Here is a 23,037-nt window from a genome sequence, read left to right as displayed (position 1 = left end):
CCAAGCAATGGCTTGATGGGCAGCTTCCCCTTTTCCAGTGCAGAGCGCCTTACAAGGGCAGGAGAGTGGGGAGGAAGGTCAGGCAAGAGCTCTGTTCCTGCCTCCCCCATTTAAAATTCATTGGAATTGAGGTGTCCATCCCTGTCTACCTCCCCCTCCCTGGCCTACTGTAGGTTCCATTTTGAGGTTCCTAGTGAGTGTCAGAAGTATGGGCGGTGGTACTCGGCCTCAGCATTCCTCCTGACCTTCTGGGCCTGGGCAACCACTGGCCCAAGAGAGCCTTGGCCAGCTTGTTTCCCACACTGCCACCTCCCAATGCATGGGCTACATGCTTTGTCCTCTGGGTGAGCAGAAAGAAGTTGCAGAGTTCCTATCTTTTAGGTTCAGATCCTAGTAAATTCCCTGCCATGGGAATGTGGTACTGAAGAATGCAGGTTCTGGGGTCATTCAGACAGTTGGGGTTTGAGCCCACCCCAGCCACTTTGTGACCTTGGGCAAGTCACTTCATTCCTATGCCTCCCCTTCTTCAGCCATTCTATGGGGACCAGAGCGCCAGATTCACAGGTACTTGGGGAGTACTAGGCTTTTGGCAAGAAAGGAACTCTGGAGGAGATGGCAGGCAGAGTGACTGAGCCTCTTATCAATCTGGAGAATGAGGTTGCATGGTGCCAGGATTGCTGCGAGAATGTTCTGTGTGCTGCTGGCAGTAGGCCATGGGAAGTGATCCTGCAGCCCCATCCTGCCCAATGGGGAAATCCCACTTAGGAAAGACCCCTCATGTGTATGGGGGACCTTGTATTCCCAGCCCCAGGCCAGACCCCTCCACTGACCTCCAATGGCCCATCCAGCTGACCCTAGTGGTGGCTGTCCCACTCAATGGCCATCTGGGTGACTCACCTGTCCAGGTGGACCCTTCCCCCTTACACGTTGCAGGTAATATCATGTCACCTCCAGAGAAGCCAGGCCTCTCTGAAATGAAACAAATTGAAGATGACACAAATAAGAAGATGTACCCATGCCCACGATTGGATTTTAACAGTAGTATTTATTGTTAAAATGTCCATACTACCCAAAACGATCTGTAGATTAATGCAATCACTATCAAAACACCAATAGCCTTTTTTACAGGACTAGAACAAGTAATACTAACATTTGTAGGCACCATAAAACATTTGTATGAACAATCAGAGCAATCTTGAGAAAGAACAAAGTGGGAAGTATCACAATTCCAGACTGTAAGATACACTACAAAGCTATAATAATCAAAACAGTATGACACTGACACAAGATTAGACATATAGATCAATGGAACAGGATAGAGAGCCCAGAAATAAACCCACAATTATATAGTCAATTAATCTATGACAAAGAGGGCAAGAATATACAATGGAGAAAAGACAATTTCTTTAACAAGAGGTACTGGGAAAACTGGACAGCTACATGCAGAAGAATGAAGCTGGGGCAGTTCCTTGCTCCCCCCCTCCCCAATAAATAAATACCTCAATGTGTGACCTAAAACAATAAAACTCTTAGAAGAAAACATTAGCAGTAATCTCTTTGACATTGGTCTTAACAACATTGTTCTAGATATGTTTCCTCAGGCAAGGGAAACAAAGGCAAAAATAAACAATTGGGACTAAAAAAGATCGCACAGTGAAGAAAACCATTAACAAAATGAAAAGGCAACCTACAGAATGGGAGAATGTATTTGTAAATGATATATCTAAAAAGGAGTTAATATCTAAAATATATAAGGAACTTCTACAAATCAAATCAAAACAAAATCAGTTCAATTTAAAAATGGACAGAGGAACCAAATAGACACTTTTCCAAAGAAGACATACAGATAGCAACAAGCATGTGAAAAACTATTCAATGTCTCTAATCATTAGGGAAGTGCAAATCAAACCCACAGTGAGATGTCACCTCACACCATTTAGAATGGTTAGTACCAAAAAAACAAGAAATATCAAGTGTCGGTGAGGATATGGGAAAAAAAAAAAAAAAAAAAGGAACCCTCATGCACTGTTGGTGGGAATGCAAACTGGAGGAGCCACTGTGAAAAACAGTACGGCAGTTCCTCAAAAATTTTAAACTAAAAATATCGGGACACCTGGGTGGCTCAGTGGGGTAAGCCTCTGCCTTCAGCACATGTCTTGGTATCAGGATCCTGGGATCTAGCCCTGCATCAGGCTCTGCTTCCCCCTCTCTCTCTGCCTGCCTCTCTGCCTACTTGTGATCTCTCTCTCTCTCTCTCTGTCAAATAAATAAATAAAATCTTTTAAAAAAAAGAAATACGATATGATCCCATAATTCCATTACTAGGTATTTACCCAAAGATGGGTACCTGGGTGACTCAGTCGGTTAAGTATCTGTCTTCAGCTCAAGTCATGATCCCAGAGTCCTGGGATCAAGCCCCGAGTTGAGCTCCCTGCCTCAGCAGAGAGTCTAGTTCTCCCTCTCCCTCTACCCCTCCCCCCGACTCATGCTGTCTCTCTCTCACACACACTCTCTCTCTCTTAAATAAATCTTTAAAAAAAGAGAATGAAAACCCTATTTGAAAAGATACATGCTCCCCTATGTTTATTGCAACACTATTTATAATAGCCAAGTTTTGGAAGCAGCCTGAGTGTCCACTGGTAAGTGAATGGATAAAGATGTGTATATAGACACGATGGAATATTACTCAGCCATGAAAAGAATAAGATCGTGCCATTTGCAACAATGTTGATGAGACTAGAGGGCATTATACTAAGCAAAATAAGTCGGAGAAAGGAAAAACCAGGCCTGTGAAATCTAAAAAACAAAGCAGAAGCAGACCCATAAATACAGATGAGTATTTTGGTAGTTGCCAGATGAGTTGGGGGGAATAGCCAAAATAGATACAGGAAAGGGGGAGATACAGGCTTCCAGTGGTGGGATGTGTAAGTCATGGGGGTGAAAGGTGCAGCATAACAAATAGAGCCAGTGATACTGTAACAGTGTATGGTGACAGATTGTAGCTAAATTTGCTATGGGAATAGGACAACACCGTAGTTGAATCAGTATGTCATACAGCTGAATCTAATGTAATATTTTTTTGAAAAATTCTTTTCATTTATTTGGCAGAGACAAAGGAGAAGAAGGGACACAAGCAGGGGGAGTGGGAGAGAGAGAAGCAGGCTTCCCATTGAGCAGGGAGCCCGATGCGATACTTATTCCCAGGACCCTGGGATCATGACCTGAGCTGAAGGCAGATGCTTAATGACTGAGCTACCCAGGTGCCCTCAACTGTCTTTTTTTTTTTTTTTCTTTTAAAGGTTCTATGAATGTGGTCACTCTGTCTCTCAAAATATCATATTATATTTTATCACCCTTCTTGTGATGACATGAGATGATAAAATGCCTATATAATGACACAAAATGAGGTGAACATCTTGGACACTGTGAGGTAGCATTAAACTACTAGTGACTGACATATGGCACGATCATCTGCTTCCAGTTTATGCTTGACTACAGGTCAAACTGCAGAAAGTGAAAGACATACACATACACAATGAAACTGCAGATGGTGAGGGAGAACTGTATGCAGTTCATACATACAGCACATTCATGTATGTAGCACACCCAACCATCTAAATGAAGATTTATACTTTTTAAACTTTTCTTTTTATGGAAATTTTCTATCTATATAGAGATAGAGAAAATAATGATCCCATCACTCATTTTCAAGCATTACCAAATACAAATAATCTTGCTCCCTCTATACTCTTCATAACCAGATTCTACTGAATTATCTGAAGCAAATCCCAAGCTTCATATAACATCGTCTATAAATTCTTCAGTATGTGTATCTTCAAGATAATGATTATTTATTTTTTTAAGATTTTATTTATTTGCTTGACAGAGAGAGAGCACAAGCAGGGGGAGCAGCAGGCAGAGGGAGGGAAGAAGCAAGCTCCCCACTGAGCAGAGAGCCCGATGCAGGACTTGATCCCAGGATCCTGAGATCATGACCTGAGCCAAAGGCAGATGCTTAACCAACTGAAATGGTCAAGTGTCCCGATAATGATTCTTTTTAAACAAAATAAACAAAAGTATATGACTATTATTAGACCTAAAAGGTGAAATTAACAATTCCTTAAAATTATCAAATGTCCAGTAAGTCTATCATGCAAAGTTTCTAATTTTTGTTTCTTTTTGCCCCAGATGAATATTCAAATCAAGATTCTTTTTTTAAAAAGATTTTATTTATTTATTTGACAGGCAGGGATCACAAGTAGGCAGAGAAACAGGCAGAGAGAGGAGCAAGCAGGCTCTCCACTGAGCAGAGAGCCTGATGTGGGGCTTGATCCTAGGAACCTGATATCATGACCTGAGCCAAAGGTAGAGGTTTTAACCCACTGAGCCACCCAGGTGCCCCTCAAATCAAGATTCTTAAAATATTCTTAAAATATCCTTAAAGGTATCCTTTATATAAACATATACAATGGACTATTACTCAGCCTATCCTTTTATTGTATAAAAGGATATTTTAAGAATCTTGATTACCACCGTACTTTTTGTTTCCTACCCACTTTGAGAGACTTAACATTTACGAAAAAAAACCCCACAATTATTAGTGTAAAAGCTAGTATGTTATAACTTTGGGTGGCTGACTGAGCCACCTAAGCTCCACTAAACAATACACTTTTAGACAATCAATAGATCAAAGACAAAATCATAATGGAAATTAGAAAATACTTAGAAGTGAATGAAACTGAATACCCAAACTTACTAGACGAAGCAGAAGTGGAGCTAAAGGGGAATTTGTAGCTATAAATACTTACACTAAACAACAAGAAAGATCTCAAATCAACAACCTAAATAACAAACAAATGAACTAAGCCCGTAACTAGTACAAGGAAGAAAGAATAAAGACTAGAGCTAAGAAAAATGAAACAGAGACTAGAAAACAGAAAAATTAATGAAACCAAAAGGAGGTTCTTCGTAAAAATCAAGAAAGTTGAGGGACTCCTAGGTTGCACAGTTGGTTATGCATCTAATTCTTAATTTTGGCTCAGGTTGTGATATCAGGGTTGTGAGATCAAGCCCTGCATTGGGCTCCATGCTCAGCAACGAGTCTGCTTCTCTCCCTCTCCACCTCCCACTCACTTGCGTGTGCATACTCTCTTTCTCAAATAAATAAATAGATCTCTTTTAAAAAGGTGACAAACTTGGGGGCGCCTGGGTGGCTCAGTCTGTTAAGCGGCTGCCTTTGGCTCAGGTCATGATCCCAGGCTCCTGGGATTGAGCCCTGAATCGGGCTTCCTGCTTGGTGGAGAGCCTGCTTCTCCCTCTCCCTCTGCCTGCCACTCTGTCTCCTTATGCTCCCTCTCTCTGTCAAATAAATAAATAAAATCTTAAAAAAAAAAAAAGACACTTATCTTTAAAAAAAAAAGTTGACAAACTTTAACTAGATGGACTAAGAAAATAAGAAATAAGACTCAGATTTCTAAAATCAGAAATGTAAATGGCGGGGGGAATGCCTGGGTGGCTCAGTCTTTTAAGCATCTGCCTTTGGCTCTGGTCATGATCTCAAGGTCCTCGGATCCAGCCTCATGGATCCAATTTAGATGCCTTTTAGTTCTTTTTCTTGGCTGATTGCTGTGGCTAGGACTTTCCAGTAGTATGTCGAGTAGAAGTGGAGAAAGTGGAAATATATGTCTTGTTCCTGATCTTAGAGGAAAAGCTGTTTGTCTCTCACCATTGAGTATTATATTTCTTGTGGGTTTTTAATATGTCACTTTTATTATATAGAGGTAATTTCCTTTCATTCCTATTTTGTTGAGTGTTTTTTATAATGAAAAGGTGTTGAATTTTCTCAAATGCTTTTTCTGAATCAACTGAAACAATCAAGTGTTTCCCCCTTCATTTTGTTGATGTGACATATTGATCAAGTTTCATGTATTGAACCATCCTTGCATTCCAGGAATAAATCCCACTTGGTCTTGGGGATATATCCTTTTAATATGCTTGCTGACTTCTGCTTGTTAGCATTTTGCTGAGAATTTTTGGATCAATGTTTGTGTGAGGGATGTGGGTCTATAGTTTTATTACAGTGTCTTTTTCTGGCTTTAGTGCCAAGGTATGCTGGTTTCAGAGAATGTGTTAGGAAGGGTCTCTCCTTTTCCATTTTTTGGGAAATGTTTGAGAAGTATTGATATTAATTCTTATTTAAGGTTTTGGTTGAATTCAGCAGTGAAACCATCAAGTCTGGGACTTTTCTTTGATGAGAGATTTTTTACTCCTGATTTAAGGTCTTTACAATTTATAGGCCTATTCAGATTTTCTATTTCTTCATTAATTAGTCTTGGTAGGTTTTGTGTTTCTAGAACTTCTTCCATTTCATCAAGGTTATCCAATTTGTTAACATACAGTTGTTCACCATACTCTTACAAACCTCTATTTCTGTAGAATTGATAGTAATGTCCCCATTTACATTTCTTTTTTTAAGATTATTTATCTATCTATTTATTTATTTATTTATTTGAAAGAGAGAAAGAGAGAGAGAGCATAAGCAGGGAGAGGAACAGGGGGAGAGAGAGAAGCAGACTTCCTGCTGAGCAGGGAGCCCAACATGGATAGACAGACTGGATTCATGAAAATTAAAAGATTTTATGCTTCAAAAGACTACTATCCACAGAGTAAAAATTCAATCCACAGAATGGAGAAAAGATTTGCAAATCATGCATCTGACAAGGGATTAACATCTCAAATACACATTCTAAACTCCTAAAAGTTTAGGAACTCCTAAAACTCAACAAAAATACAACCTGGTTCAGAAGTGGGCAAATGACCTGAATAGACATTTCTCCAAAGAAAACATACAAATGGCCTATAAACGCATGAAAAGATGCCCAATATCACTAACCATTAGGGAAAATGCAACTCTAATCTACAATGAGATATCACTTTTTACTTATTAGGATGGCTACTATAGAAAAACAAACAAACAACCAGAAACAAGCGTTAGCAAAGATGTGAAGAAATTGGAGCCCTTGTGAACTGTTGGTGGGAATGTAAAGTGATACCACTGGTGTGGAAAGAATATGAGGATTCTCAAAAAATTTAAAAGAGAATTACCATATGATCTAGCAATTCTACTTCTGGGTATATATTCAAAAGAATTCAAAGCAGGATCTTGAAGAGATATTTGTACTCCCATGTTACAAACTAGCAGCATTATGCCCAGTTGCTAAAACATGGAAGCAACTCAAGTGTCTGTGGACAGATGAGTGGGTAAGCAAAATGCAGTATATACATACAATAGACTATTACACAGCCTTAAAAAGGAATGAATTCTGCAATATACTATACCATGTGTGAACCTTAAGGGCATGATTCTAAGTGACATCCACTCTCCTATTTGGTAATGCTAAAGTATAATTTATACAGGAGGCAGGAAAAAAATACTTGATTCTTTCCATTTTATTTACCAGTTTTTACAATAAAAGTTGGTTCACTAGAATACTCTGAAGTCAACCAACTTACTTTTTTCTAAATAAATAGAATGGCAGACTTAGTCAACTATCAATTCAGAGCAGTCATAGATTCTTGACATATTTTATGTGTTTCAATTCATTGAATTTATTTTTAATGCTTGAAATAGTCTTTCTTTTAGGACGCCTGGGTGGCTCAGTCAGTTTAGTGTCTGCCTTCAGCTCAGGTCATGATCCCAGGGTCCTGGGAGTCTTGCATCAGGCTCCTTGCTTGGTGGAGAGATTGCTTCTCCCTCTGCCTGCTGCTCCCCCTGCTTGTGCTCCCTCTCTCTCTCTTTCTCTTTCTCTTTCTCTGACAAATAAATAAGTAAATAAATAAATAAAAGAAATATCCTCTCTTTTGCTAGTGAGAGGCCATTCATAGACAAAGATAGGTTTTATTTATTATTTTTTAAGACTTTACCTTTTATTTAAGAGAGAAAGAGAAAGAGGGAAAGCCAAGGGAGAGTGACACAGAGATGCAGAATACCTGGTGAGCAGGGAGCCCCACACAGGGCTCAATCCCAGGACTCTGAGATCATCACCTGAGCCAAAGGCATACACTTAACTGACTGAGCCACCCAGGTGCCCCCTAAGACAGGATTTAAAGAAACTCTCTTCTCCCACCCCTGGAGAGTAGATTGAGTAGGAAATTGGCACAGAAATGAATCATAAGTATGGCAGAACTGCAGCAGAAACTGAATGATCAACTGTAATGGGTCTCCTATCCTCGATTCATTTTGGATACCTTCTATTTAAGTTCACTGCCTTCAGGTTCACTGATCTTTTTTTCCTGCAGTGACTAATCTGTTAATCCCACACATTTGTTGACATTTTCTTGTCTCTAGAAATGACTTTTTAAATATCTTCCATTTATCTCTTCTCATCATGTTCAGATTTTTCCCTACCTTCTTGAACACATGCAATATATTTATAACCACTGTTTTTAAATGTTCCTATCTGCTAATTACATCACCTTTATCATTTCAGGGTCTGTTTCCATGGATTGATTTTTCCCCTTGTTATGGCTCCTATTATCTTCCTTCTTTGCATTCCTGGTAATTTTTGACTAGGTGGTAGACACTGTGATTCTGCTGTTGTAGAAACTGAATTTAGTCATTTTCTTTCAAATAGTTTTGAACTTTGTTCCCACATCATTTAAGTTACTTTTAAAAAATTAGATCTATTCAAGGCTTGCTTTCAAGCTTTGTTAGGAAAGTTTCAGACCAGCCTTTATCCCAGTGCTATTTGAGCACCCCTGTTAAGACAAAAATTTTTAAGGATTCTGTTCAAAGTCATGTGTATTAGGAGGTGTTCCTATTCTGGCTAGAGAAAATAGGAATTATTTCTAGTCTCTTGTATGCTCTGGGAATTGTTTGGTCTTCTGCTTTCCAGTTTTCCCCTCCATACTTGTTTTCTTTCACATGTGTATATATCAGTACTGAGCCAAATACTTCAGGCATCTTCTGTAATTTTCCAGAATGTGCTCACTCATGCTCTCTCTCTGAAGTGTCCTCCTCTCTGGTATTCTGCCTCATATTCTATCTGCCTTGATCTTCCTAAACTCCATTCTCCCATCTCAACTCAGCAAGAGAGCTGGGCTTTATTTGGATTCCCCTTCCCAAGGTTGCAGGCTGTTGGTTGCTTATAGCAGTAAAATGAGGAAGATGTAAGTTTCACCTTCTTTTAGAAATCATAATTCTGCTCTACCTACTTTCTAATATATATATATATATATATATATATATATATATATATATATATAGTCACATCGTTTTTTAAGATTTTTTTAAGTAATCTCTACATCCAAAGTGGAGCTTGAACTCGTAACCCAAAATCAAGAGCCATTCTTCACTGACTGAGCCAGCCAGGCACCCCTTCTCATCTTCTTTATCCACTCATTAATTGATGGACGTCTGGGCTGCTTTGGTAATTTGGCTATTATAAATAATGCTGCTATAATAATAGGGGTGCATATATTTCTTTGAATTAGTGTTTTTGTATTCTTTGTATAAATACCCAGTAGTGCAATTATTGGATCATAGGATAGTTTCATTTTTTCTTTAAGATTTTATTTATTGATCTGACAGAGAGACAGTGAGAGAGGGAACACAAGCAGGGGGAGAGGGAGAGGGAGAAGCAAGTTTCCTGTTGAGCAGGAAGCCCAACATGGGGCTGGATTCCAGGACACTGGGATCATGACTTGAGTGGAAGGCAAAAGCTTAATGACTGAGCCACCCTGGTGCCCTGATAGTTCTATTTTTAACTTTAAAATAAAACCTCCATACTGTTTACACCATGATTACACCAGTTTGCATTCCCACCAACAGTGCAAGAGGGATGCTTTTTCCATCTTCACCAACACTTGTTTTTTCTGGTGTTTTTTATTTTAACCATTCTGACAGGTATAAGGTGATATCTCACTGTGTATTTGATTTGCATTTCCATGATGATGAGTGATGATGAATATCTTTTCATGTATCTGCTGGCCATCTGTATGTCTTCAATGGAGAAATGTCCATTTATGTCTTCTACCCATTTTTAATTGAATTATTTGTTTTTTGAGTGTTGAGCTGTATAAGTGCTTTACATATTTTTGATATGAAGCCTCTGCTGGTTATGTCATTTGCAGATATCTTCTCCCATACTCTGGGTTGCCTTTTAGTTGTATTTTGTGATTTTTATTATGATATTCATGTTTAGTTATATAATTTTATTTTTATTTCATTTTAAATATTTTATTTTTAAGTAATCTCTACACCCAATGTGGTGCTTGAACTCCCAACCCCGAAATTGAGTCACATGCTCTACTAATTAGCCATCCAGGCACCCTTAGTTATATAATTTTAACATATTAAATATCATTTTTAAGAAACGCGAAGCCTTTCCTTGTGATCTAGCCAAGACTGACTATAGTTGGAAGAATCAGGAAGGCTTCCACGCATAAGGTGGGCTCTCTGCCTGGACACCCTCACCCTAAGTTTGCTCCCACTGCCCCCTCCACATTCACACCCACCATTGTCACCTCCTATGAGTGAGCCCCCCCCCCTTTCCCCGAGCCCTGGGTGCCCACTCTCTGGCATTGAGAAGTGATCAGTGGGTATGTGGTGAGTGAGTGAGTAAGTGAAGGAAGGAAGGAGGGGCTAATCCTGAAAGAGGTGACTGCCTATGACCTTTCCCCAACAGATGGAACCAGTTCCCCTTTCAGCAGCCCCCTGGGGAAGGACTCCAGCGTAAGAGTTGGGGTGGATACAAAGCTCAGTGTTTTCTGCAGTGGGTCTGGGGGTGGTCCTGCTGCTGTGCACAGCAAGGAGGTGGAAGTCTCAGGAAGCGCTCATTCCTGAAATCCCCCCAGGACCCCCCAGAACCCTAGAGCACCCTTGCCCCCCAGACATGGCTCTGTGGTCCAGGAAGGCCCAGCTGATGGTGAAGGTGCACTGGGGCTAGTTTGTGACTGGCCATCTGGTCCAGCCCAAGGAGCTGACCTGGCGACTGTGCTCCCAGTCCCCCAGAGCTAAGGGAGACACTCACGGTTGATGTGGGGGTGCTTAACTGTGGAAGCCAGCTGAGATAAAAGGGAAAGGTGAGGTGGGGTTTGGAGTTAGAAGCCAAAAACTCATCCTGGCCAGAGGCTGGAATGGCTTCCGACCGCCATCTGTGAACCCATTGAATAGGGTCTTCAGCTAGTCTCAGGGTTCCTGGGTTCTGGTTGGAGTCCTCCCCTCATGGGCTCAATGGTTTGGACTGACCCTGCCCCTCCTCCAGCCTCACTTTCATAAGGCAAACCAGAACTGGGCCAGGGCTCTCAAGACCTTTCAGTTGGACCTCTGGTTTCCTCGCAGGCTGATAGGAAGTCAGACAGATGTGGCCTGGGCTCCGCTGCTTGCATCTAGCTCTCCACCTGTGAGGTGGATGGGGCTAGGACAAGTGAGTGCTTACCTGTGGGTTTCTGACTCTCCTCTGCCCCAGGTAGGCCTGGAAAGCCTCACGCAATGCTCCACCTCACACTGCTTCCCCCCTCCACCCCCGCCCCCCGCCCTCCCGTTCCCCCTGCCGTCCCAACTCCCCCCCACCCCGGGCAACTGGCATTCTGTGACTTCTAGTTTTTCTTCAGGTGCTTCTTTTGATTTTTCAGATAGACTGTCATCTGCAAATACGAGATTTTTTTCTTTTTTCTTTCTTTTTTTTAAAAGATTTTATATATTTACTTGACAGAGAAAGATCACAAGTAGACAGAGAGAGAGAGAGAGAGGGAAGCAGGCTCCCCGCTGAGCGGAGAGCCTGATGCGGGACTCGATCCCAGGACCCTGAGATCATGATCTGAGCCGAAGGTAGTGGCTTAACCCACTAAGCCACCCAGGTGCCCCACGAGTTTTTTTCTTTTCCAACATTTATGCTAGTGGTTTTCCCATGTTTTATTTATCTAGAATAGAGTTTCTTAACACCAGCACTATTGACATTTTTGGCTAGATAATTCTTCATTATGGGGGACTGTCCTGAGCCCTGCAGAATGTTTAGGAGGCTCTCTGGCCTCTGTCTTCTGGATCCCAGCAGCATCCCCTAGTGGTAACAAAGAAAAATATCGCCAGACAATACCAAATACCCATGAGAGGCAAAATCACCCTCAGCTGAGAACCACTGGCCTAAGCATCTAGAATAATGTTGGATCACAGTAAATGCCGGCACATAACTGCTCCAGACTTTAATGGGTCCCGTCTAGTATTGAAGTATACGAGTATTTCCTGTTCAGGGCTAGTATACTTTCTCAAAGTTTAATCTGCAAAAAGTAAAAAGCATGACTGTCATTCAAATAAAGAAAGAATGAGTGTTGAATATTTAATCATTGAAGGCTCAGGGGGGGCGCCTGGGTGGCTCAATGGGTTAAAGCCTCTGTCTTCAGCTTTGGTCATGGTCTCAGGGTCCTGGGATGGAGCCCCGCATCGAACTCTCTGTTCAGCAGGGAGCCTGTTTCCCCCACCCCTCTGCCTGCCTCTCTGCCTGCTTGTGATCTCTCTCTGTCAAATAAATAAATAAAAATCTTTAAATAATAATAATTTTAAAAAGAAGGACTCAATAAAATGGTAAGGCAAGTTCAAGTAACATTTTGAGAAGCATTTCTAGTGTGCCCAATCAGAAAATCTGTTGATGTCTTACAGGGCAATAATACTGTACTCTTTGGGATTTTCTCCTAGACAGAAATCTATAAATGATCACATCATAACGTTTCAGGTATGTTTTCCTACATTAGTGGTTTTCAAAGTATAGTCCTCAAAGTGGAAGCATCAGCATCACGTGGGAACTTGTGGAAATCGCACGTTTTTGTTTCCTATCCCAGGCTTATTTAATTAGAAACCTTGAGGGTGGGACACACCTCTGTCTCCCCAATCCCTCCTGGTGATTTTGACACACTGAAAAGTCAGAGAACCACTGCTCCAAAGAGTCAATCTCTATTTATGAAACAAATCTGTGAGACAATGTTTCAGTATGACATTAAAAGGACACCCTTTTGGGCGCCTGGGTGGCTCAGTGGGTTAAGCCGCTGCCTTCGGCTCGGGTCATGATCTCAGGGTCCTGGGATCGAGTCCCGCATCGGGCTCTCTGCTCAGCAGGGAGCCTGCTTCCTCCTCTCTCTCTCTGCCTGCCTCTCTGCCTACTTATAATCTCTCTCTGTCAAATAAATAAATAAAATCTTAAAAAAAAAAAAAAGGACACCCTTTTGCCTGGTTTCCAGATTTAAATACTTTGATGTTAAGTCTCATGTTTGGTCTTTTATTTTTCAAATACTCTGATCAACTTAAGACAGCTTCCACCTATTCCCAATTTTTCTTTTTTCTCCTTTTGAATCAAAACTGGTTTTCCAAGTCTTATCAACTGTGTTCTTCTTCAACCTATTAGTATAATGAAACAGAAGTTGGGCCAGTCTTATAATTCTTAAGATGAAGTTTTTCTTTGACATAGTGTAGCATTTTAACACATTGTTGACTTCAACATGCTGATATTTATGATTTTTAAAAAGCTTTTTATAAATGAGATCGATTTTGGCATGGATTGGGAAGCTTTCATCTTTTTCTATTTATGGAGCAGTTTAATTGCGATGGGTTCTGTCCTTTGAAAGCCTGAAAGGCTGCAACAATAAAACCAGCTGGGCCCGGTTTATGGGGGGCTGGGATGTGTAATCGAAAAGAGATCTCAGATTGTTCAATTTCTTCTTTGGTTTTTTTAGTCTATTCTCTAGGGTATTTTTTGGTGCTGTTGCTGGTTTGTGTTTTTTTTTTTTTTTTTTTTTTTTTTTTTACCTCTTTAAGTGAATATTGGAAACTTAGTTTTCCTAGTCCATCTTCTGTTCAAACTCACCAGTAAGCAGGATAATGCCACTTAAAACAGCCTATTTTTCTCCTATTCCATTGAGAAAAACTAAGATAAAGATCTAATGTTGGTGAAGCCACAGGGAGAGTTCTGGGCATGTCAATTGTTACAGCCAACTGTAACTAAGGCAACTAAGGGGAATTCATCAAAATGAAATCAAATACTCAGGCACTCGAAGGAGCTATGCGGCTTACTGGTAATGTTTCCTTATATGTGTGCTGGAGATGTGGGCTGTACAGTTTATGAAAATTCATTTAAGCTTTATACTTACAATACGCCCAATTTTCTGTATGTGTATCATATTTCAGGAAAATTTTTAAAACGCCTTTTGCCACAGTCCATAGGTATCGATAAGGGCACGGCTTACTGGCGGGGACCGACCTGAATACCCCTTCACAAGGGAATCATTCCAAGTGCTCCGGGGTCCGGACTCCTGCTCTCTTAAGTCGAACACATTCAATGACTCGCACGCCCTCTTTTCTAACTAAACCGGGTCGGGGAAGGGGAATTGACGCCGGTCACCTCCGGGAAAGGGTTCTGGGGAGACACCGAATTCATCAGCCTTCCCCGCGAGCTCCAGCCGCGGCCACCCGCGCTCGCCCCGGTCCCGCCCCCTCCCCCTCCCCCGAACCGGCCCTGCTAGCCCTCGGCCCGCCCCCGGCCCGAAGGCCCCGCCCACACCACGTGACCGTCGCGTCAGCAGTGCGCGCGCGTCGGAGAAGAAGGCGGGTCGGCTTGCTGGCGCGATGGTGAGGGCCGCGCGGTGACGGTGCGCCGGGGCGGGCTGGGAGGGCCCCGACTCTCGCCTTTGCTGCCACGGGAGACTTAGCGGCGGGACGGGGAGGTGGAGGCAGTCCCGGCCCCTCGGCAGACACCTGGGTGCGGTCGTCCGGCTGGCAGGACGGGCGGGCTGGGGGGCCGCGAGCTTGGAGTCCCGGTGCCTCCTCCGCGGGAAGGAAGGGCCCGCACCCCCCAGGGCTGGAAGTGGATGCTGCCTGGAACGGGAGCGCTTCCAGGGCTTCCTCGCCCCCGGACGACCTCCCAGAGGTGCCCTCTTCCCGGCCCTCCTGTGTGACCTGGAGAACAACTTGCATAGAATTAGGCTTAGTCTTACGCCCAGTTCGGAAGTCTTTCCATCCTTCCCATAGCCAGAAAGGGTTGGGACTTCTCAACAACTCCATCCATTTATTCCTTTAACAGACTTTGAGTGCCTACTCTCCACCATCCAGCGTGCCAGGCACTGAGGCTTAAGCTGCAGGAGGCTTGACTTGGCAGGCATACTTAAGACTTGAGGGGAGGGGACCTAACTGTGCCTTGTGTGTACCGTTAGGAAGGCTTCCTGAGGGTGACAGCAACCGGAGGGCGTGAGGGCAGGGAAGAGAGCTGGCCGGCTGCAGTGCAGATTGTGTACCAGGGGTTAGGAGGCTTGGGGAGGGGGCCCTCTATCTTCAGAGAACAGCATTCAGGTGAGAGAGAGCATGGCTCACTAGGATGCAGGTAACCTAGCTGGAAGGGTATCACCTGGACGTTAGTGAAACATGAGGCTCAACAGGTAACAAAGACCAAATCCTGCTGGGTCCTGAGAGCACTGAAAGGAGTTTAGACTTTAAGAAGAGGGCCCTGGGAAGCTAGGAAAATCCTCTTGGCTGACTTGTGGAGGGAGCAGGAGGGGAGCAGACCCCCAGGGGATGGTGGTGACCTGAGTTAGGGCGGAGAGAGTGGAGATAGAAGTGGGGAAAGGCAAGAGGGAAAAGGGAGAGCGGGGTGACTGGGGTTGGCTCCTGGGTGGTGGTGCTTCAGTGGGGTGGAAAACATAGGAAGGGGAGCAGGTTTCAGTGCGAAGACCAAAAGTTAACTTTGATGGGCGGCTCTGTGTGAGGTTTCTGCTAGCCATCAGGTGCAGCTGGCTAGAAGACAGTCTAGATTTAAGGGTCTAAGACTCAGAAGAGAAGCTACAATGCAATTATAAACCTCATTGGCTACGATACTGCCACTGCGCAAAGCTACAATGCAATTATAAATTGGGGAGTCAGCACAAAGATGATCCTTGTAAGCCTAAAAACATGTAACATCTCAGTGATGTGAATTGGGAACAGAGGACCCAGAGCAGAACCTAGAGAAATGCCAGCATTTTCAGAAATTACACAAGGAACACATTCTTGTAAAAAATGTAGATAACGCAGAGATGGTAGATGACTTCTGTGAGTAGAAGTCGGGGCCCATGAACTTAGGAAAAACCTCACATCTTAATTTTCACTAACTTCAAACTGAAATTTAGCATTTCCTTCCATTATGAATGTTGGCAGCCAACCCCAGTTATTCATAGCACCTCTGACTTTGTCACCAATAGAAATTAGTTATTTTTGTATCATATTACAGCTGGTGACATTGTTCACATATTTATGCAGATCATTTTAAGTTACGGGTATTAGACTTGAAACATCACATCACCAATTTGACTGTCTTGACTTAGTTTAACTTAGTTTCCTTTGCAATCCTGTGTATTTTATGCATTTAAAAACATGGTTTTGAGAAAGTCCTATAAGGCTCCACCAGATGCCAGATGAGGCTATGGCAGAAAAAGGTGGAAAACTCCTGAAATAGAGACAGAAGTGCAAGACTATCCTTAATGTCCTGTCACCTCATCAGTTGTCCCAGGCCCCTGCCCCGGAGTAATGATGCAGGCAGTGTGCAGAGATCACCATTTGGGGGCTGGGGGAAGGAGGGTGAGCCAGCAAATGAGACCGAGGCAAGGACAGGGAACAATACTCTCCTGTATGCTGCTTCACCAGGGAGGACAGGTTCATGTGGGATGCTGCTGGGGAGTTGGGAAGAGGAAGGCCAGATTTAGTGACAGTCATTTGGGACCACAGCTAGAGGACTTCGTGGGAAGCCCACATACAAGCACCAGTGCTGGGGGTTCAGGCGAAAAACAGCAAGAGAGCTGGTAGTTGAAGGATCGTGGAGCAGGTCTGACATGACCGAGGTGACTGGTTGGGGCAAGTAGGGGACATGGTGTTGCCAGGCTGCACTGAGGGCCCAGCAGAACCAGGAGAATGTGGGTGTCCTTGGTTTGCAGGGTTTTGTTCCCAGCATTTGTAAGCAGCCTGTATGTAAGAGGTGTGGGAAGCTGGCCATGTATGTTCCTGTGCTCTGGAGCTTTGCCGGGCAGACAGGCCGAAGGACAGTTGATCCAGGGAACGGAGAATATTGGCAAGATGTGGCCAGCATTCTAACAGGAGACAGACCTCGAGGAAATAATAAATGTGATGTCTTCTGTGGAGATCAAGAAAGAAGGTTAGGGACTAAAGCATGATGGAGAAGAGCTATTTTATTTTTGAACAGTTTTACTGAGATAAAATCAGTAATAACACACGTTTATAAATGCACAGTTCAATAAGTTCTGAAATGTATATGTTCCCACGATCAAGATAATGAACATACCCACTGGCCTCTGAAACTCCTTTGTACAAGGGGCTGTTTTAGAACAGGGGTGGGCAGGGGTGCCTGGTGGCTCAGTTGGTTAAGTGTCCAACTCTTGGTTTCAGCTGAGGTCATGATCTTCAGAGTCCTGGGACTGAGCCCTGGGTCAGGCTCTGTGCTCAGTGCAGAGTCCGCTTGAGATTCTCCTTCTGCCTCTGCCCCTCCCATTGGTGTTCTCGTGCTGTCTCAAATAAATAAGTAAATCTTAAGAAAAGAAAGAAAAAAGAAGGAAGGAAGGAAGGTCAGAGAAGGCCCATCTGAGCGGAGACCAGAAGGAGGTGAGAGAGCAGGGTGTGCAGAGGGGCAGCAAGGACAGGATGGAGAGTGCCTGGTGTAGCCGGAATAGCAGGGAGGCCAGTGTGGCTGGAGCTGGCGGGGGGAAGTGATAGGTCACTGACGTCATGACAAGGACATTGTTCTGTTCTGTACTCCCAGCGCTTAGAGTGGGGTTTGCCACAGTCAGTGTTTCCTGAGCACATGAATGCCTAGGATAGGCAACAGAGCAAGGTTTGGTGGCAGGTGGGTCTGTGAGGGGGTTCTCTAAACAGCCTAGTAATAGGAAAGAACAAATGGCCAGAGGCATCCATCTTGGACAGGAAGCATGGATCCCTGAAGAGCAGTAATGTGGGAGACCCCTGGCCACACTTGAGCCCTGAATCCTGACCGCCTGCCTCACTCCTGTGCAGAGGTTCCGGTTCTGTGGTGATCTGGACTGTCCTGACTGGGTCCTGGCGGAGATCAGCACGCTGGCCAAGATTGTTGAGTGCACCGGGTCTTCTAGGGTGGGAGGCGGGGATTGAGGGTAGGGGCTCTGGGGAGGGAGGGTGGTGAGGCTCCTCTGAAGTTGGGGCTTCAGTGCTCTCAGCTTGTCCTAGCCTGCTGTGTGACTCTAATATGTGGCCAGCCCTCCAGCATGGAGGGGTGGGGTGGGCCAGTTTGGCTCATGCAAGGCCTTCCCCTCCAGTCCTCCGTGAAGCTGAGGTTGCTGTGTAGCCAGGTGCTGAAGGAGCTTCTGGGACAGGGGATTGACGTGAGTGCAGGGCCCAGCACCCCACTGTTTCATGACCCTCTGATCCTTACTGCCCTGAAAGTGCATCAGAATCGGGGGTGGTGGCGGGGAGGGCAATCAGGATGCAGACTGGGGTGCAGGTGGCTGGTGAGCAGGGGCCTGGCACCCCCTGAGGGCCTCCTTTCCCCATAGTACGAGAAGATCCTGAAGCTCACCGCTGATGCCAGGTTTGGTGAGTACCCGCTCAGTCCACAGAATTTTGGGCCGCAGTGGATGCTCAGCGGGGCTTAGCACAGAGGCCCCTCCTCCCAGCAGCCTGTCCTGCTGCACTTGCCTCAGCAGAGGAGCCCCAGGGAAGGAGTTGTGTTGTCAATCCCGCCCTCTGCCTGTTCCTGGGGAGGCAGTAGCTGTGCTCATGGCTCAAGGAGGCCCGGGCGCTGGGAGCTGAAGATAGTGGGGCAACAAGGTGGCCAAGGCCACAGTGACATTCCCCTACCCCACCCACGGGTTCCCCCAGAGTCGGGCGATGTCAAGGCCACGGTGGCAGTGCTGAGTTTCATCCTCTCCAGTGCGGCCAAGCATAGCGTGGATGGCGAGTCCTTGTCTAGTGAACTGCAGCAGCTGGGGCTCCCCAAAGGTACGGGTATGCAGGCAGGCGGGCGGGGGACCTGTGTGCCCGGGGTGCTGGGCAGCAGGCCAGGCCGAGTGGCTTTGAGATATGCCCTGCCCTCCGGGAACCTGACCAGCCCTGTGAGCAGTCTGAGCCCCCACCGGCTACATCAAGGGGCCTCCATTCTGTCCCCAGAGCACGCGGCCAGCCTGTGTCGCTGTTACGAGGAGAAGCAAAGCCCGCTACAGGAGCATCTGCGGGCCTGCAGCCTGCGTGGTGAGTGTGGCAGGGGCCAGGGTGGAGTTTGGGCTCCGATCTGGAAGATGTATGCTGCGTGGGAGGTGCTGGTCCTCAGAAAGGAGACTTAACCCTGGTCACATGTCAGGCAGTCATGGAGCCAGGACTCCTGACTCCAGCCCAGATTTCTTTCCTCTGAGACCTGCTGTGGATAATCTCTCTGATTATTGAGCCCCTTCCCTAGGTCAGAGGGAGGAGAGGTTCTCAAAGCCACAAAGCCTTGAAGGGTTGAGAACGGAGCCGGGTGTGGGCTGAGGGCTGTGTAGCTCAGCAGCCTGTGGTCCTGACAGCCACCCCGTTTCACAGTGAACAGGCTGGCAGGTGTGGGCTGGCGGGTGGACTACACCCTGAGCTCCAGCTTGCTTCAGGCTGTGGCAGAGCCCATGGTGCACCTGAAGCTGGAGGTGGCAGCTGCCTCGGGTGCCGCAGCCCAGCCTGTGGCCATGTCGCTCTCAGCTGACAAGTTCCAGGTCCTCCTTGCAGGTGAGACTCAGCTGTCCCTGGAAGGGGAAAGGGCCCTCCCAGATCCCACCGGACTGCCACCCACCTGCTCACCTCTTCCCTCTGCAGAACTGAAGCAGGCTCAGACCCTGATGAGTTCCCTGGCCTGAGGAGAAGGGTGTTTGGGGCCCGCGTTGCATCGCTGCCCTCCAAACTCCTCTTCTTGGGTGGCCGCAACTCCAGGACCCTGGAGGCCTGGCCTCCCAGATGTCTGACTTGCTCGGTTCCCACATGAGAATTCAGCATAAGGATTCTGAGGACTTCTCGAGCATTGCCTTCCCTGCCCCGCGAAGGGCACTTGTCAGCAGTTCTGATGAGCCGGAAGAATAAACTGAAGTGTAAAGGAGTGCGTGCACAGGTTTCTTTTTGGCTCAGATGAAAGGTTTTTGTGAGAGGAACCAAGTGACATCCAACCTCCCTGGCCCATTACTCACTCTCTCTTTTCAGCTGCTGGTTGAGGCAGGTCAGGGGTGAGGCAGAATGAGGACTGAAATGAAACACCTTGTCTGTAGATCAGAAAGTCAGGGTTCTAGCTCCCAGTCCTGCGGTGTTTGTGGCTCTGCCTCCTGTGCTGGCCATGTCTGCAGGCTGAGAGCAAGCTCACAGCCCCAGGGCAAGATGCCCCGAGTAGAGAAAGGAGAGAGCCTCGCTCTTGCTGCCATCTTCGTTTGGAAGAGAGGAGGGCCCGTGCCTGAACCACTCCTTGGCAAGAGGAGTGGGGTTAGGGGCTGCATGTGTGTGTCCACTCCCTATTCCTTGTTGAAGCCCTAACCCTTCAGTGAGATGGTTTTAGGAGATGGGGTTTTGGACAGTACTTAGTTTTAACCCACTGAGCCACCCAGGTGCCCCGGACAGTAATTAGTTTTAGATGAAGTTATGAGAGTGGGACCTTCATGAAGGGATTAGTGCCCTTAGAAGAAGAGAAAGGCTCTCTCCACAATTGAGTACCAAGAAAAGGCCACATGAGAACAGCAAAGCAGGAGAAGGCCCTCACTAAGAACCAAATCTGCCAGCTCCTTGACCTTGGACTTCCCAGCCTCTAGAACTATGAGAAATAAATGTCTGTTGTTTAAGCCACCCAGTCTATGGGGTTTTGTGACAGTCCCCTGAGCTAAGACAAGTGACCTGAGAACATCTTGGGGTGCAGGGAAGCTACCAAACAACAATGAGAGCCCTCAGGAGGAGCCAGCTCGTTCCATTGGCCAAAGATGTGACAGTTGTAAGCAGCAAAAAGTTAAGGACTGACTCCAGTCCTGACCTCTGCTTCTGGAAAAATGGGGCAGATGCGCTTTCCCCTGTTCCTCCCACTAAGTACAGCTGAAAACCTTGGACAGAAGACTCTACAAGGTGAAGAGAAGGCAGATTCTCTGAGATCCTCAGGAATTGGAGAACAGCAGAGCAGAGCCATCCTTAGGTTTTCTTTTTGCTCCATGTGTCCTGGGCTGGGTGCCAGAGACTGGCAACCCAAGAAACCCCAGCACACCGAAAGCCCCAACCGCAGCTTGCTCTCTTGAGCCAGGGGATCAGGAAAGGGGCCATCTGATGAGACGGGAGACTTAGAGATGGCAGCTGCTGTCCTCCGGTCACACTGCAGAGAAACTGCAGCCCCTCTTCCACCCCCCTGGCATGCATGCATATATATTATATATATGTATATACATCTACAAAATATAAAATATATAATTTTTTGCATGCAAGCAAGGGAGGGGGAGAGAGAGAATCAAGCAGATAAGAGCTCGATCTCATGACCCTGAGATCATGACCTGGGTTGAAATGAAGACTCGGATGTTCAACCAATTAAACCCCCCAAGTGCTCCAAGAAGATTTAAATAAGATGCAGAGTCTCAATACCCCAAATGTCCAAGATTCAAAAAAACAAGCAAACCGAGAGCTAAGATCTCAACTTTAATGAGAAAACAACAGATGCCAACACTAAGATAACTCCTGACTTGTATGACAGGGATTTTAAAGTAGCCGTAATAAAAATGCCTCAGGTCTTAACAAGGAAATAGGAGATACAAAGAATGAGAAGTTTTAGAAAAATCTGCAATCAAAGTAAAAATAAGCTGGACTGAACAACAGAAGAAAGAGTCCATAAATTTGAAGATAATCATAGAAATTACCCAATCTGGACAACAGAAATTAGTTTGGGAAATAAACACACAGAAAATCAAACAGAGCCTCGGAGCCTGCAGGCTGTAACATCAGATCTAATATTCATGTCATCAGAGTCCCAGAAGGTGAGGAGAAAGGGCAGAACAGAAAAAGCATGCACAGAAATCATGGCTGCAAATTTCCCCCATATGGCAGAAGACCCAAGCCTACAGAATCAAGAAGCTGAATGAATCCCATATGGGCTAAACCCAAAGAAATCCATGCCGAGGTACAACATTACAACAAACTTCTGAAAACTAAAGAAAATCTTGAAAGCAAACAAGAGCGGAATGACATGTTACCTTATGGGGGGGAAACACATGAGTGGATTTCTTGTCAGAAACCATAGAGGCCAAAAGGGAGAAGCACATTTTTCAGGTCTGAAAGAAAAGTGTCAACTGAAAATTCTGTATTCCACAAAAACTACCTCAAGAGTAAAAGGGGAAAATCAAGATATTCTCAGACAAAGGATAACTAATATGATTTGTCACCAGCAGACCTAACCTAAAAATAAAAAGGCGAAAGGAGGATCTCTGATCAGGAAGGAAATGAAAAGGAATCTTGGAACATCAGGGAGAAGGAATGATGGAAGGTGTGAAGCTGTGGATACAGTTAGACTTTCCTTGAGCATTTCAAGTTATGTTCAGCAGCTGGAGCAAAACATAAAACATTGCTGGATGTGGTGTGTAGAGGAAACACGCAAGGTTATTATAAACAGGAAAGGGGGAAAAGAGGTGAGATTCCTACATTTAGAATGTTAACACCAGTGAACTGTGGCAAGCACGTGTGCGTAATATCTAGAACAGCTACTTCAAAGGCCGTGCAATGTATTGCACTTGAAACCTATACTGATAAGTCAAACTGGAGTTCTGAAAATTCAGGTCACCCACAGGAGGGCAGGAGGAAGACCAAAGAGAAATGGATTAAACAAAAAGCAGCAGGCGGAAGTCATAGGAAATTCTAAGTTTCCTCAAATGTTTCACATTTGCTTGATTTCCCAGGTTGCATTCCCTCTTCTGTGCTGTCACAGAATCCCACAGGTGCATCTCTTACTCCTGTGGTAATACGGGATTGTCATTTTGTATTTACTCATTTGCCTCATTTACCCTTCTGAATTT

At 45.1% G+C, this 23,037-nt stretch overlaps 1 protein-coding gene across 3 annotated transcripts; it reads left to right on the top strand.

The window, feature by feature from the left end:
* The first annotated feature begins 14,542 nt into the window (after positions 1 to 14,542).
* Positions 14,543 to 20,111, top strand: COMMD4 (COMM domain containing 4). Of its 3 annotated transcripts, XM_059180340.1 has the most exons (8): positions 14,543 to 14,614; positions 18,035 to 18,106; positions 18,313 to 18,378; positions 18,550 to 18,589; positions 18,875 to 18,994; positions 19,163 to 19,243; positions 19,571 to 19,747; positions 19,835 to 20,111. In XM_059180340.1, exons 1-8 carry the CDS (start codon positions 14,612 to 14,614, stop codon positions 19,873 to 19,875), a joined length of 600 nt encoding a protein of 199 aa, XP_059036323.1. In that variant the 5' UTR covers positions 14,543 to 14,611; the 3' UTR covers positions 19,876 to 20,111. The 3 variants fall into 3 exon arrangements, with proteins under 3 accessions (XP_059036323.1, XP_059036324.1, XP_059036325.1); XM_059180341.1 differs by lacking the exon at positions 18,313 to 18,378; XM_059180342.1 differs by lacking the exon at positions 19,571 to 19,747 and having other exon boundaries at positions 19,748 to 20,111.
* Positions 20,112 to 23,037: the final 2,926 nt, after the last annotated feature.

Source organism: Mustela lutreola, chromosome 7 (assembly GCF_030435805.1).
Source record: "Mustela lutreola isolate mMusLut2 chromosome 7, mMusLut2.pri, whole genome shotgun sequence".
Lineage (NCBI taxonomy): Eukaryota > Metazoa > Chordata > Mammalia > Carnivora > Mustelidae > Mustela > Mustela lutreola.
Note: the sequence above shows the minus strand (reverse complement) of the source record. Positions and strands in the feature narration are given on the sequence as shown.

Excerpts from the sequence above, each read along its gene's own strand:
- COMMD4 (XM_059180340.1), top strand. Across the intron at positions 18,590-18,874 it reads CACCGCTGATGCCAGGTTTG|AGTCGGGCGATGTCAAGGCC; the intron begins GTGAGTACCCGC and ends GGGTTCCCCCAG. Across the intron at positions 19,244-19,570 it reads GCGGGCCTGCAGCCTGCGTG|TGAACAGGCTGGCAGGTGTG; the intron begins GTGAGTGTGGCA and ends CCCGTTTCACAG.